This window comes from Lemur catta, chromosome 4 (assembly GCF_020740605.2).
Source record: "Lemur catta isolate mLemCat1 chromosome 4, mLemCat1.pri, whole genome shotgun sequence".
NCBI lineage: Eukaryota > Metazoa > Chordata > Mammalia > Primates > Lemuridae > Lemur > Lemur catta.
In genome coordinates this window covers 56016904-56034366 of record NC_059131.1, presented here as the reverse complement: position 1 = coordinate 56034366, position 17463 = coordinate 56016904, and the positions used below count along the sequence as shown (strand labels likewise).

Here is a 17463-nt window from a genome sequence, read left to right as displayed (position 1 = left end):
ATAGTTGTGGGATATAGTGAAAACATTGCTTAGAAGGAAATTTGTAGCATTAATACCATATATTAGAAAAGAAGAAAGATATAAATTTAATAATCTGTGATTCCACCTCAGGAAACTAGATAGAAAGCAAATTAAATTCAAAGTAAGCAGAACAAAAGAAATAATACAAATTAGAGCAGAAATGAATAAAATGAAAACAGAAAATCAGCAAAATCAAAAGGTAGTTCTTTGAAAAGATCAATAAAATTGATAAGCCTTGAGCTAGACTAACCAAGAAAAAAGAAGAAGACACAATGGCTAAGACTAATACCTTAAATGAAAGATGGGCATCACTACTGATTCCATCCATGGACATATTAAAGAACAAGAAAGGAATAGTATGAACAACTCTTGACCTACAGTTTGAAAACCCACATGAAATAGATAATTCCTTAAAAGACACAACATACCAAAATTCTTACTGTGAGAAATAGATAATCCAGATAGTCTTATATATATTAAAGAAATTGAATCAGTAATTAATAACGTTACAAAACAGAAAGCGAAAGCAGCAAGCCTAGATGGGTTCTGTGGTGAATTCTACCAAGAATTTAAGGAAGAAATTATGCTAATTCTCTACATTTTTTTTCCAGAAAATAGTAGTAGAGGGGATACTTCTTGACTCATTTTATGAGGCCATCATTCTCCTAATATCCAAACCAGACATTACAAGAAAAGAAAGCTATAGAACAGTATCACACATGAACATGACTGCAAAAATCCTTGTAAAATATTAGCAAATCAAATCCAACAATGTATAAAAAGAATTATACACCACGACCAAATGAGATTTATTCTAGGTCTGCAAGGCTGGTTCAGCATTCACAGATCAATTATTATAATCCATGACATCAACTGACTAAAAAAGAAAAATTATATGATTTTATTAATAGATGCAGAAAAATACCCATTCATGATAAAAACTCTGAGCAAACTAGAATACAGGGGAATTTTCTCAAATTGATATGGAACATCTACCAAAAAACCCCTGCAGCTAACATCATATTTGATGATAAGAAACTAGGTGTTTTCCCACTAAGATCAGGAACAAGGGAGGGATGTCCCCTTACATCACTCCTAGTCAATATCCAATAAGACAAGAAAAGGGAATAAAAGGTATACATATTGGGAAGGAAGAAATAAAACCCTCTCTGTTTGCAGAAAATGTGATTGACTATGTAGAAAATCCCAAAGAAATAACAAACTGCCGAAACTAATATGTGATTACAGCAAGGTTCAGGATACAAGGTTAACATACAAAGGTCAATTGCTTTCTTTTACACTAGCAATGAACAACTGGAATTTGAAATTAAAAACACAATTAAATTTACATTAGCACCAAAAAATAAAAATAAAATACTTAGTTATGAATCTTTCAAAATATATATATAAGATCTATGTGAGGAAAACTATAAAACTCTGATGAAGTAATCAAAGAAGATCGAAATAAGTGGATATATATTTCATATTCATTTATAGGAGGACTCAATATTATCAAGATCCCAGTTCTTAACTTGTTGTATAGATTCAATGCAATTCCAGCCAAAATCCTAGCAAGTTGTTTTTTGGATATTGACAAATCTATCCTATAACTTAAATGGAAAATGAAAACACCCAGAGTAGCCAACACATTATTGAAAGAGAAGAACAAGTTGGTGGATGGATAGTGTGTTCAAGACTTACTACAAAGCTACAGTAATGAAGACAGAGTGGTGTTGGTAAAAGAGTAGACAAATAGATTAGTGGAACAGAATATAGAGCCCAGAAATGGCCCACACAAATATAGTTAACTGATTCTTGATAAGAAGCAATGGCAATTCAATGGAGAATGGAGATTCTTTTCAACAAATGGTACAGGAACAACTGAATATCACATGTAAAAAAAAAAAAGATCTAGACGCAGACTATCCCTTTCACAAAAATTCACTCAAAATGTGAAATCTAAGTGTAAGACGCAAAACTATAATACACCTAGAAGATAATATATGAGAACATGTAGATGAGAAAACCTTTGGTTTGGCGATGACTTTTTAGATATAACACTAAAAGCATGATCCATGAAAGAAAAAAATGATAATTTGGACTTCATTAAAATTAAAAACTTGCTGTAGGAAAGATACTGTGTATGAAAAAGATACTGAGTATGAAAAAAGCTATAAACTGGGAAAAATTATTTGCAAGATACATATCTGATAAAGGACTTATACAAAGTACTCATAAAACTCAACAATAAGAAAACAAATCAATTAAAAAATGGGCAAGAGTTCTGAACAGATCCCTCATCAAATATATCAGATATACACTGTATATACAGATGGCAAATATAGATATGAAAAAATGTTTCACATCATTTGTCATTAGGGAATTGCAAACTAAAACAATAATGAAATACCACTACACACCTATTAGAATGGCTGAAATATGAAACACTGGCAATACTAATTGCTGCCCCAACAATAACTATTATCCATTGCTGGTGCTAATGCAAAATGCAACAACCATTTTGGAAGACAGTTTGTCAATTTTTTACAAAGCTGAACATAGTCTTACCATGCGATCCAGCAATTGTACTCCTTGGTGTTACCCAAGTGAGTTGAAAACTTATGTCCATACAAAACCTGCACATAGATGTTATAGCAGTTTTATTTATGATTGCTAAAACTTGGATGCAACCAAGATGTCTTTTAGTAGGTGAATGTATCAACAAATTGTGACACATACGTAAATAAAGTATTATTCAATGATAAAAAGAAATGAGCTATCAAGCCATGAAAAGACATGCAGGAACCTTAAGTGTACATTGCTGAGGGAAAGAAGCCAATCTGAAAAGCCTACAGACTGTGTGTTTCCAACTATATGATATTCTGGAAAAGGCAAAACAATGGAGACAATAAAAAGATCAGTGGTCACCAGGATTTGGGGAAGGCATGAATGGATGAATAGGTGTAGTGCAGCAGAGTTTTAGGGGAGTGAAACTATTCTGTATGATATTGTAATGGTGAATATATGACATTATACACTTTTCAATACCCACAGAATTGTGTAGCACAAAGAGTAAGCCCTAATGTAAACTATGGACTTTAGTTAATAATAAAATACCGTTATTGGCTTATCAGTTTTAAAAAATGTATCATACTAATGCTGGATGTTTTAATAGGGGTAATACCAAGAGAGTGTGGGTAGGGAAGTGGTATATGCAAATGCTGTATACTTTCTGCTTAATTTTTCTTTAAACCTAAAATACTAAAAAATAAAGTCTTTAATGAAAAAAACTAGCAACATAGGAATTCAAGGACACTCCAAGCTTATTATACAAGTAAAGTAAAGATATAAGTATAGAAGTGCTCATTGAAACACTATTGAGTAGGAGGAAAACCTGTTGAAAATTATAAAGCATTGATGAAAGAAACTGAAGACACAGATGAAAAGATATTATCAGTTTATAGATTGGAAGAATTACTATTGTTAAAACATTCATACTACTCAAAGTGATCTACAGATTAAATGCAATTCCTATCAAAATCCCAATGATAGTTTTCACTGAAATAGAATCAATAGTCCTAAAATCCATATGGAACCACTAAAAACCCCAAATACCCAAAGCAATCTTGAGCAAAAAGAGCAAAGATGGAGGCATCACTACCTGACTTAAAAATCTACTACAAAGCTATAGTAATCAAAACAGCTTGGTACTGACATAAAAATAGTCACATAGACCAATGGAACAAAATAGAGAGCCCAGAAATAAATCCATGAATTTACTGTCAATGAATTTTTGACAAAGATGTCAGGGACACCCAAAGGGGAAATGATAGTCTCTTTAATAAATGGTGCTGGGAAAGCTGGATATCCCCAGGCACGAGTATGAAATTAGTCCTTCATCCCACACATATACAAAACTCAACTCAAAATGAATTAAAGACAAACACATGACCTGAAACTGTAAAACAATGAGAAAAAAATATTGGGGAAAAAACTCCATGACACTGGCCAGGGGCAATAATTTTTTGGATATGACCCCAAAAGCTCAAGCCACAGAAGCAAATATAGACAAATGGGTTTGATTATATCACACTGAAAAGTTTTTGTACAGCGAAGGAAACAATCAACAGAGTGAAGGGATAACCTACAAAATGGGCGAATATATTTGCAAACCATGCATCTGATAAGGGGTTTATATTCAAAATATATAAGGAACACAAACAACTCAATATCAAGGAAACAATTAAAAATGGGCAAAGGAACTGAATAGACATTTGCTAAAAGAAGATATGTAAATGGCCAACAGGTATATGAAAAAAATGCTTAAGGTAAGACACCTACATTTTACATGATCTTATGCGATCTAGTAACTCTTTGGTTTTTTTTTTGTATCATTTAGGACTATTGTTACTTAGAACTCATATTAGGAAACATCGTGGTGTACCAATCTGTACTTCAGGATACATATAAACATTGTGAGGGAACCAGAGGATATGTAGAGGTTGGTGTTATAAGAAGGAAGCTTCTTAGTGTTCCAGAAGAGATGGAAACGATTAGACTTCTGAGAGCAAGTTTAGTTTTGAACAGAGATAAGAAAGTAAAGAAGGATGCAGAGTTGAGGGCAGTGAAGGCAGTTTCCCTATTTAGTGAAGCAAAATATTAAATAATAGCTTTTCTTATAGACAAAAATATAGAAAAGACTAGGGTACTTTTGAAAAAAGAATAATTAAGGGAGACTGTGATATGACTCTATATTCTCAATTATGTTACTTAATGGGTATGAGATAGCTCCAAGCTCATACAAATTTCTGCCTTGTGAATACTGGAAATCTAATGATTTTTCCCATTTTTTTGTATTATTTCATAGGATGCTAGACATGCAGCTGAAGAAGAGATTTATACTAACCTAAACCAGAAGATTGACCAGTTTCTACAGCTGGCAGACTATGACTGGATGACAGGAGATTTGGGAAACAAAGCCAGTGATTACCTAGTAGACCTCATTGCCTTTCTGCGTAGCACCTTTGCTGTATTCACACACCTGCCTGTAAGTGACAGTTGCTCTTACTTTGCCCTTCATATGTAATAGAAAAAAGTTCCCAGGCTGGCTGCGGTGGCTCATGCCTGTAATCCTAGCACTGTGGGAGGCCAAGGCTGGTGGATTGCTCGAGGTCAGGAGTTCGAGACCAGCCTGAGCAAGAGTGAGACCCCGTCTCTACTAAAAATAGAAAGAAATTATCTGGCCAACTAAACATATATATAGAAAAAATTAGCCGGGCATGGTGGCGCATGCCTGTAGTCCCAGTTACTCGGGAGGCTGAGGCAGTGGGATCGCTTAAGCCCAGGAGTTTGAGGTTGCTGTGAGCTAGGCTAATGCCACGGCACTCACTCTAGCCCAGGCAACAGAGCGAGACTCTGTCTCAAAGAAAAAGAAAAAAAAAAAAAGTTCCCCTAAAATCTAGTTTGGTGAAAGATGTTAGTTTCTATTGTAACTGGCCAAGAAGCTTTTCAGTATGTAAAAACTCATGCTATATTTATTGACCCTTAATGATGTTTAAAGGCCTCTTCCATCATTTTTCTTTGACTTTTGCATTTTGTTTGACAGTGGCCCACAGTATCATGTCTGCTTATCTTTTTATTATCTTCAAGGTAATTAGCAGAAAGACATTATGAAAGCCTTGGTAGAAATAAAAAAAGAAATTTATGAGTTAGAGTTTCAAATATATTTCATTTAGTTCTAGGATATCTTTTAATTTTTTTATATAAACTGATAGTCTATGATGAAACTCCCCATCTTTTTATTTAATTTGTCTACCTTTTCTCTATTTTCTTGACCTTATTGGTCATACTCATTTAAAGTCATTCTACACTACTTCTCATGTATATTTTACCTAGCTTTGTTTCTGATTTTTTTCTTGGTTTTCAGTCGTATGGTCCTGTCTCTTCCTAGTATTTTTTGGTTGATGTTAGACATTATGTCTGAACTATGTAGAGATTCCAAGTGATATTATCTTCCACCAGAAAAAGTTTATCCTTTCCTTTGCCAAGTAGGCAGAATGGACAAGTGGTTGTGGTTTGAAGCTGATCATCTTAGTCCAGTCATGGACTGATCTGGGTCAAGATTGGTTTGTAGTTGTAGTGTACCTCTGGTTTGCCCCTGTTGCTAGGATGTGGTTCTGCAGGACTTTTGATAACAGTCTGGCATGTCATTGTCTCTTCAACACCAAAGAGGACTATAGAAATTTCTGCTTGTCAGAGAAACCTTATCTATTCTGCCTCCTTTGTTCTTCAGTTTTAGAATTTAGCAAATGTTTTGAGAAGGAATCTTAACAGTATCCAGATCAGCAATTGCCAATAGGAAAAACATGATTGGTGATTGTCACTGTTAATTCACCACTCCTTCAAGAGCTTTTAGCTCCTCCCATGCTTTGAATGTTTGTGTACCTCCAAAAATTCCTCTGTTGGACCTAATAACCAGTGCGATGACATTAGGAGGTAAGGCCTTGGAAGATGATAGATCATGAGGGTGGAGCCCTCACAAATGGGATTAGTGTCCTTATAAAAGTGACTTCAGAGCACTGCCTTGTTCCTTTCACCATGTGTGGATGCAGCAAGAAGTCTCCTTTTATGAACCAGGAAGTGGTCTCTCACTAGGCACCAAATCTGTTGGCACATTGATCTTGAAATTCTTGGCTTCCAGAACTGTGAAAAATAGATTTCTATTGTTTATAAGCTACCCAGTCCATGGTATTTTGTTACATCAGCCCAAATGAAATAAGACATGTCCCACCATTTTTATGCATCTTTCCACTAGTGAGTCTTTTTCTCTAAAACACTATGAAACTATTGGAAATCTCACTTTGTTTTTCAAGGGTTTTGGCTTAAACCCTTATTTTCCTCAGCTGTGTAGCTTCAGAATTCAGAAAATATCTTCAGGGGAAAACTGGTCCTCCAATCTCTGATTTTGGCACTCTAGCCCCTTGGAAACAGCAAAAATTCCATGTTTTTTTTTCCCCCCTAGTAGTTGTTATCTGCCTGGTCTTAAGATTCTTAGTCTGTTGTCCATGCCTAAGTTTGGCAAATGGCCCCAGGGACAGCTGCAGACCCTCAGCTCACCTTTTAAAGGTTTCGTCATGCAATTTTATTCCTTGTAGTGCTCATTGCTTCACACCACTCTGGTATTTTTAAATATATGTTTTCTTTACATTTTTTACTTCCCCTCTTAGTTCTTAATAGGAGCATTCACCTCCAGAAAATTATGTCATTTCATCTAGCTTTATCTTGATACCAAAATCTGACAAAACTAATACCCAAAAATAATAATAATGATGTCACAATTATAGATAAAAAATAAAATAAATAAAGTATTAACCTGTCAATTCTGAGTGTTTTAAGAGAGTAATTTCACACTAGAATGTGGGATTTATTCCAGAAATACAAGGATGGTTTGATATTTTAAAAAGTCTGTTAGCATAATTTATCCCATAACTAGGTTAAGGAGATGAAGTATCTTGATGTATTCTAGAAAGGCATTTTATAACCTACAGCCTGCCTTCTTGATTTAAAAACAAAACTTACTATATTATAAGTAGTATAATATTTTGATAACATGATAAGGGGCATCTTGGGAAATTCAGCAGCCTCCCTAGATTTAATTAGTGGACCACTAAAAACATTTATTTATAGGAACATCAGGAGTTGGGTGAAGATGCTTCTAACCAATGCTTTAGAAGTTCTATTGAATAAATGTTAAAAAAGAATAAATTATAAATATAGTAATGAGTCATATATGTGAGTCTGCTGCTATAACAAAATACGTTAGATTGGGTAACCTATAAACAACAGAAATTTGCTTCTCACAGTTTTGGAGGCTGGGAAGCCTAAGATCAAGACTTAGGCAGATTCATTGTCTGGTGAAAGCCTGTTTCTCATAGGTGGCACCTTCTGTTTCATCCCATGGCATAGAGGGCAAAAAGAACAAACTTACTCCTCCGAGCCCTTTTATAAGGGCACTATTCCCAATTGTGAATGACTTGATCATTTTCCAAAATGTTCCACTTCTTAGTACAATTGCATAGGGGATTTAGTTTCAACATGAATTTTAGAGAAACTCTATCATTCAAACCATAGCACATGCATATTACTAATATTATTCATAGATTATTATTGGCTAGTTGAATAACTCAGTAAAATCAACTGAAAAGTCATTATGACCAATAAGAATTTATGTTAGCTGGTTCACTTAGAAAACAAATCAACTTCTCTTATATTAGCTATACTCACATAGAAAATATACTGCCAAAGATGTCCTATTTACTATTGGGGCATAAGATATAATTTCTCCATGCATTTACTTAGCAAGTGTAATAATATGTAGAACTAATGTGAAGACATCACAAAGTAATAGAAAAGAGGCTTCATTATGTACAAATATATAGTGTTCCAGGATGGGAGCATTTCATTTTGTAGAGAGTTTTTCTGAGTTTAATCTAATTGCAGCAAGTACAAAGTGAATTGAGTAAGGGAGATATCTTAACAAAATAATTCTAAAATTCATTTGTAAACAAAAATGGAAAATATTTGATAAAAATATGAAAAAGAAAATTAATGTGTATTGTTGGAGAAATGGTATTATAGAGAAATAGAGAAATGCTATTATAAAGCAAAATAATTTAATATCTTTCTCAAAATATAATAGACTCACAGATTAAAGGATTAGAATATAAAATCTATCAATATCATAAATGTAATGTAAAAATTTAGTATATGATAAAGATGGCCCTCAGTCATTACTATTGCTACTACTATGTGCAAATTTGTATAAAAAGAACATTAAGCTCATACCTCATATATCGAAATGAATTCTAGATTGAGTAAATGTTTAAATCTTTAAAAAGTAAGAAATTATGAGGAAAACCAAGAAAATATTGGCAAATTTTTATATAATTTGAAAGTGAGTCACCTTCCTAAGGATAACACCAAAGATTTAAGTCATTAAGAAAAAGGTTGATAATTTTACTACATAAAATGTTTTTTAAAGTACTTAATAAAATAGATTACAAACTTATCATGAAAAATAATTGCAATAAATATTCCCAAAGATTAATATTTGTAATGTATAACACATATTGAATTGTTGCCAATTTGATAAGAAAAAGACAGACAACTTGATAGAAAAGTTTGCAAAAGTGATATTTATGCAGTCAGAAAAGATGAAAAGTAAATGACTGCTGACAACATGAACAAAATGTGTAACTCTAGTAATGACATGCATATTAAAGTTGTGGGATATTTTGGCTATAAATTTATCTGAAGTAAATAAGAAAATGGTAACATTCAGTATTTATGAGAAATATTTCTGGATATAGGTATTCTGATACATTGCTGGTAGGGGTCTAAATTGGTATATCCTTTTTGGAAGTCAGTTTTTCTTTCTTTTTTTTTTATTTCAGCATATTATGGGGGTACAAATGTTTAGGTTATGTATATTACCTTTACCCTACCTGAGTCAGAGCTTCAAGCACGTCCATCCCCAAGATGGTGCGCACTGCACCCATTAGGTGTGAATATACCCATCCCTTCCTCCCCCTCGCACCTGCCCTATATCTGATGAATGTTACTGCAATTTGTGCACGTAAGTGTTGATCAGATAATACCAATTTGATGGTGAGTCCATGTGGTGATGGTTTTCCATTCTTGTGATACTTCACTTAGTAGAATGGGCTCCAGCTCTGTCCAGGATAATACAGGAGGTCCTAGATCACCATTGTTTTTTGTGGTTGAGTAGAACTCCATGGTATATATATATATACACCACATTTTATTAATCCACTCGTGTACTGATGGGCACTTGGGTTGTTTCCACATCTTTGCAATTGTGAATTGTGCTGCTATAAACGTTCTAGTACAGATGTCTTTTTAATAGAATGTCTTTTTTTCCTTGGGTGAATGCCCCATAATGGGATTGCTGGATCAAATGGTAGTTCTACTTATAACTCTTTGAGGTATCTCCACATTACTTTCCACAGAGGTTGTACTAGTTTGCAGTCCCACTAGCAGTGTATGAATGTTCCTATCTCTCTGCATTCATGCCAACATTTATTGTTTTGGGACTTTTTGATAAAGGCCATTCTCACTGGAGTTAAGTGATATCTTATTGTGGTTTTGATTTGCATTTCCCTGATTAGAGATGTTGAGCATTTTTTTATATATGTGTTCCCCATTAGTTTATCTTCTTTTGAAAAGTTTCTGTTTATGTCCTTTGCCCACTTTTTAATGGGGTTGTTTGATTTTTTGCTTGCTGATTTTCTTGAGTTCTATATAGATTCTAGTTATCAGCCCTTTATCGATGTGTAGCATGCGAATATTTTCTCCCATTCTGTAGGTTGTCTGTTTGCTGCCGTGATAGTTTCCTAGGCTGTGCACAAGCTTTTTAATTTGATCAGGTCCCATTTATTTATTTTTGTTGTTGCTGTGATTGCCTTTGGGGTCTTCTTCATAAATTCTTTGCCTAGGCCAATGTCTATAAGAATTTTTCCAACATTTTCCTCTAGAATTCTTATAGTTTCATGCCTTAGGTTTAAGTCTATTGTCCACCATGAGTTGATTTTTGTGAGAGATGAGAGGTGTGGATTCTGTTTCAGTCTTCTACATGTGGCTATCCAATTTTCCCAGCACCATTTATTGAATAAGGATTCTTTTCCCCAGTGTATGTTTTTGTCTGCTTTTTCAAAGATGAGATGGCTATATGAGGATGGTTTTATATCTGAGTTCTCAGTTCTGTTCTATTGGTCTATGCCTCTGTTCTTGTGCCAGTACCATGCTGTTTTAGTTACTATAGCTCTGCAGTATAGCTTGAAGTCGGGTAAATTGATGCCTCCAAATTTGTTGTTTTTGCTTAAGATTGCTTTTGCTCTGCGGGGTCTTTTCTGGTTCCATACAAAGTGTAGAATTATTTTTTCTAGATCTGGAAAAAATAATGTTGGTGTTTTAATAGGGATTGCATTGAATCTGTAGATCACTTTGGGTAGTATAGACATTTTAACAATGTTGATTCTGCCGACCCATGAACATCGTATGGTTTTCCACCTGTTTACATCCTCTGCTATTTCCTTCCTTAGTGTTTTGTGGTTCTCCCTATAGAGGTCTTTCACCTCCCTAGTTAAATATGTTCCTAGGTATCTTATTTTCTTTGTTGCTATTGTGTAGGGTATTGAGTGTTTGATTTGGTTCTCAGTATGGCCGTTGTTGACTTATAGAAATGCTACTGATTTCTGTACATTGATTTTGTAATCTGAGACTTTGCTGAATTTGTTTGTCCATTCCAGTAGTCTCATGGCAGAATCTTTGGGGTTTTCTAGATATGAGATAATGTAGTCAGCAAAGAGTGATAGTTTGACCTCTTCTGCCCCCATTTGGATGCTCTTGATTTCCTTCTCTTGTCTGATTGCTCTGGCTAGGACTTCTAGTACTATATTGAATAGAAGTGGTGATAGAGGGAAAACTTGTCTGGTTCTGATTCTAAGCAGGAATTCTTTCCCCCTTCAGTATGAGAAATTCCTTAAAATTTTCTTATCTTTTTATCATGCAGTTTCACTTTTGGAATTCTAACTTAATGAAATAATCAGAAAATTCAGATATAAGTATGTGCAACATAATATTGTGTTTTTTATAGTGAAGAGTTGGTATATATTAAAAATCTAATAAATATTAGAGATGTGTTCACTAAATTATACATTCACATAATGTGATATCACTTATTCATCAAATTAATGTAAATATATTTATTCATTTAAAAATGTTTATTATTTCTTAATTGGAAGAGCAGATTGCAAAGCAGTATGCATTATAATCTCATTTTTATTAATATACATATATACATTAATCATCTATTAATATATTATGTATAGTAAAAGTCTAGAATTATGTACTCCCTGGTTTAACTATGCTTATCTCTATGTAGCTTTTAGTTTTTCCTTTTTGTTTACTTGTGCTTTTTAAAATTTTTTCTGTCTTGAAACATTTGGTGCTTTTATAATCCTGGGTAGAGGAAGAGGTGATCTTTAGAATCATTGTTTTTCATCTCAAGAATTAGTATCTTTGATAACCAATTTATATTTTTAAAAAGCCCTTTTATTGAAGGAAGATTTTTTTCAAATGTGTGTCAAATTTCAGAGGGAAAATGGCCAGTATTATTTTTGCCATTATGTCTTCCCTAGCATTGTACAGTTATTTCAGTAAGATCTTGTAGTATCATAAGAAAAATATGCAGTAGTTGAAAGGCAAAGCTATCCTAGATTGGTGTTACTATATTCATCTTCCTTTTTTTTTTTTTTGCTTTTCTATGCTTAAAAATTAAAAATGAAACCCTAATAAGTGTTACTATTTATATATGCCATATTATACAGTGGCTCCTATATATACAATAGTTATCATATGTCAACACCATACTTTGTACTCCTTACTTTAACCTCCAGGTCATTTAGAAGCAGTAATGTGAATTAAACTGGTGTTTGTCTAACTTAAAATGCATGCTTGTCCCTTCTGTAGAGTTGTGAACTTTCTTGCAGGGATATACTGTAAGAGATATTTTTACTATCTCTATTTACTTGAGATTTTTTTTTCTATTTTGTTTATTCTAAGTTGTAATTGTTGCCTAAATGTTATAAAACTTCTCAGTGTGGATTGAGTTGATCTTACTATTCAGACTATAGAACCACTTTACCATGTACCATTCAAAAATCAATGTAGGAGGTAATTAACAGCCCTAAATCCTCAATGTTGGTTCGCTAAATACTGTGTTTCTGTCTTGTCTAAAATAAAGCTCTCTTTTTGAAGCTATGCTTTAAAAAATTAATTGGATTCACCAACCATTATATTCCCTAGAATCAGATTAAGTATGACTTCTAAAACTACCTTATCTGGTTTTCCACAAATAGCAAAATAGATTTCCCAGCATTTGTGTTTATGCTCCCCAGAATGCTTGATAATTTCTTCATGGAACCCCATATTAGTGACAAAACAGACTGTGTCTAAGATTTGCCCTTGTGCATTGTTAGAGAAAGAATTGGGGGGAAAGGAAGGAACTTTTTCTGAGAAAGGACCTAAATCATTTGTCTGTTACTTAATATGAATATTTTCTTTTCATAGTTGAAATTCTCTGGCAGGAGTAGCTCTCTTTCAAAGAGGAATTGAATAATAGAAAGTATGTATATGTAGAGAACTGGAAAGGAAAAGGCAAAGACTGTCTTGTTCTCTTACATGTTGATATCCCCAGTTTTTCTTTGTTTCTTTTGTTTTCTTTGTTCTCATATCACAACAGCAGTATGGCCAACAGAATAGGTCAGATCAGTATCTAGGGGTGTGTGTGTGTGTGTGTGTGTGTGTGTGTGTGTGTGTGTGTGTGTGTGAGATAGAGATAGAGAGACATAGACAGAGAGAGAGTGAGAGAGAGAATGAATGTTTGTTTAGGTGTGGGAGGGTGTCCTAGAGCATACTCATTGTTAGAAAGGGAATGGTCAGAGAGGAAAATTATTTAATTTTGCAACTATTTTTTCCCTTGAACTTTGGTGTTCAAGGCAGCCTACCTATTTCATGATGCACCCAGAAATGACTGTAATAATAAGATTTTCCACAGTTTTAAAATGTTACCATGTCTCTTGAGTTAATAGATGAGGTAAGTACACAAGCATGTTTTTCAGGCTTCAGTTGTATAATTTATAATCACATGCACAATTACCCATTTTGCATGCTCAGCATAAGAGCATATGTTTGTGAATTTATCCTTATCATCCTGATAAATATCTTTCAGAAATGTTTAAAAGAGAGGAAATACTGTCTCAAGTAACAGACCCAGAGAAGGGAATCCTGAATTTGTTTTCTCAGTCTGCTGTTAATGTTAATTTGTATGACCTGGGGCAAGATCTCTCATAACCCACCTTGGTTTGTGAGGTTAACTGTGGAAATTCTCTTAGTTCCCTTGTCTAACAATATAATCATACCTGTCCCTGGCCTTACTTCCTGGGTAGCCAATGGGCCATCTTCAAGGGAAAGTTATTTTCTATATAGAAGTTCCTGAAATTCTTCCCATCCAAAACCCTTTTAGAACTGACATTTCTCTTAGCACTCCATTTAATTCTATGAACTGCTGCCATCTTAGAACTAACCAAATGATTCTGCTACTGAGAAACCGTTAGTACAAACTGTCAGTGCTCTCATTAAGTACAAAATCTCTGTGACCACAAGACTTTTCATAATGGAACTTCAAACTACCTTTTTGTCTTTATCTTTTTCTCTCTCTTTTCTATCTACCAAAGATTCAGTATACTGAAGTAATGCTCTTTGTTAAGCACATCCAACAGTTTTCTACCCTGGGTCTTCTTTTTTTTTTTTCATCTCTTTTTGTCTACCTTTATTGCTTCTGCCCTTTAATTGTCTGTATTGAAATCTTACATCCCTCAAGGCTCATTTCAAATACCACACCTTCTATGAAGCCTTCTTCAGTTCTCCTAACCAGATGCAACATCTTCCTTCCTTGTGGCACTTCTTTTATGGCACTAGCCCAATTCTACCTTGGGTAGGATGTGTCATTCATTTGTGTACTTGATTTGGGAAAAAAGATATTGGTAATTAAGAAGTATCTACTGTGTCCCAGATGCTTTACATGTGTTATATGTCATCCCAGTTAATGAAGATTCAAAATACCCCAATCAGATAAGTGTTATTATTACATTTTATGGATGAGAACATGAACTCAAGGAGGATATGTACTTTTTAAGGGATACAGCAAATAGTGTCAGGGTCAGGATTTAAATAGATTTGCTTGTAAAGTTGTTCCATTATATCATCCCACTTACTAGAGACATTGATTGCCATTAGGGACTGTGAACCCTGTGGATAGAGATCTTGTTTTGTTCATCTATATTTCCGTGTGCACTTCAGCACCTTGCATGAAATGGTGCACCGTAAGTTTTTGTGGAGTTTATTTGTTTTGAATAATGAAGTAAGTGAATTCTTGCCTGGGGTTTGAAAACCATTTTTGTATCGATCTTACATGTCATTAAAAATAATCGTTTAATTATTAAAAGGAGAAGCCATAAGCTATTATTTGGAGATAAATTTGTTTGGGTTAAAATTCTAAATTCCTCTTTCTCCTTCCGTATTCTCTCAGGTTTCCTCAAATTAAAAAGATTATTATTTTTCAAGTGACAGAATTTTATTTATAAAAGTGCCGTGCATCCATGTATTACTTTGTAACACTCAAACTTTTTTATATATCATTACCTCATTTTGTTTTTTTGAAAAAACCACCTCTGTGATATGTGGACAGTCATTATTTCCCTACTTGACAAATGTCAAAACTAAGGTCTGAAATGATTTTTCCCAAGGTCAGAAAATTAATCAATAATGGGGCTAGATCCTGAGGCTGTGTGGTCATTATAAAGATGAGCACCAATGGAAGACCTTAGGCAGTTTCTCTTTATGTCAATTTATTTCCAGATGTGCCTTACAAGAACACTGGTTCGTTCGTGACTCCCTCTGTTCTGAAAATTTTAATCATTCCCACTCTTTCAAATGTAACTCCTATCCATATTAAATACATTTCTCCAAATTCCCCTACATAAAGCTGTGACTTCAGGCAAGTATTAATATATCTATTCATTGTTCCCAAACATACTATGCTTATTCCTAGCTGTCGACTCTCGTTCATGGCTCACTTTGAAATCTTTTCCTCCTTTAAAATACAGTTCAGAGGCTGTTTTTCCTGTGAAGCCTTTCAGGACTGGTTGTGCTCTTCCCCACAATCCATACCCCAAGAGTTTGACTTTCTTGTGAACTACTATAGATCTTATTATCTCCATTCTCTACTTGAAACTTAAGATATATTATCTTAATTTTTTTTCTATATTTTCCCTTTATCAATTAACATTAGAAGTTCTTTGAAAGAAAGTGTCTTAGACTTTTTAATATGTCCAACACTGAGTAGGCATTCAGTCAATGTCATGATGAGATTGGAATGTCTAACAGGGATATCATGCATGGAATAGTGACGCACAACTCAGATGACTATTTGCCATTATGGGACATCTTCTATTTTGATTACAGCTCTTTATTACAAATTTATTTTGCTTTATAATTCCATTTCATTGAGAATGAGGTTGGGAAAGCACTGGAAAGGTATTTATCCATGTTTCCAAGAAATACTGCTGATTGGGAATATTGTAGTTAGGATATTCTAAACTATATTTTGGCTTCTTTGACAAGAGAGAAAATTTGAGCATGCAAATTGGTGCCAGGATACCATAGAATATCTATTGTACATGTTGTAGGGTGAGGAGGTCACAGTTAAATGAACAGGGATCTGGTATATGCCACTGTTCTGCAATAGTCTCATAGTGGTTTATAGCCACTGTTTTTATATGGTTTAGTAAGTGCTTGAACTTCTTCAAACAAATAACACACATTATTGGAAAGACACAGAACATACTTGCCCTTGGGGACTCCTTCTTTGAATTAGCAATTTCAGTTTTCTTGCTTTTTAGCTCCTTGGCTACAAGCTGAAGTTCACTCTCTTCTTAAGAAAAAACTACCTTCTTAAAAAATAATTAGGTACACACACACACACATAGAGAGAGACACAAACAAAAATAAAAACAAAAACAAAACAAACAAAAAGCCAAATTTTCTACCCTGCAGTATATCCCTGAATGCATTATATTTTTAAAAATGGTTTCTGCTAAGGACGTATACTTGTTATTTTTATTTCATGTAGGATAATTTGATTGCATTTATAGATTCCTACAAATAGAATGATTTACTGTCTTTAACTATTCCAAGATGGTAATAAAACAAAGAAGTTTTATACTGTGTGTTTGCATATGTGTGTTTCGTTTTAGTGGATTACTATTTTTTGTTTTTATTTTAAGTTTCCTTTAATCATTATCTTGGTAACTCCTTTGGAAGATAATCTTAAAATCAAGCGATGACAGGGACCTAAAAATGGGAAGCCGTCTTTCAACAGACAAATAGTCCCTAGCTCTATAGTCTCAAGAAGTTTAACATGAACCCCTTTAAAGGCAGTTTTCTTTCATGTCTATTTTTTGTAGATGTGAGCATATATTCCAGCTGAAACTGTGTAAAATATAAGGATTCTTTTCTAGAACTATATTCTTGGTTCCATATTGACAATATAACATCTATATTTCTGCTGTTGTACAGTGGCTCCTGTAGCTCATTGTTTTAGTTAAGAGATCCCTAAAGAAATGCATTTTTTAAGTAGTCCATCTTTTGGAAAAGGAAATAACTTCATTTTCCCTTTTTAAATTGAAGAATAATGAACATAGAAAAGTGAACAAATCAAAAGTGTATAGTCTGATGAATTTTCACAAAGTAGGCGTACCTGTATGACTAGCACCAAGATCAAGTAACACAGAACATTATTTG

At 33.8% G+C, this 17463-nt stretch overlaps 1 protein-coding gene across 1 annotated transcript in view; it reads left to right on the top strand.

The window, feature by feature from the left end:
* Positions 1–17463, top strand: part of EXOC6B (exocyst complex component 6B) — a 544417-nt gene that overhangs the window by 324918 nt on the left and 202036 nt on the right. Inside the window, exon 18 of the mRNA XM_045549850.1 lies at positions 4889–5068. Coding sequence (XP_045405806.1) covers positions 4889–5068 — 180 coding nt within the window. The remainder of the gene's footprint in view (positions 1–4888; positions 5069–17463) is intronic.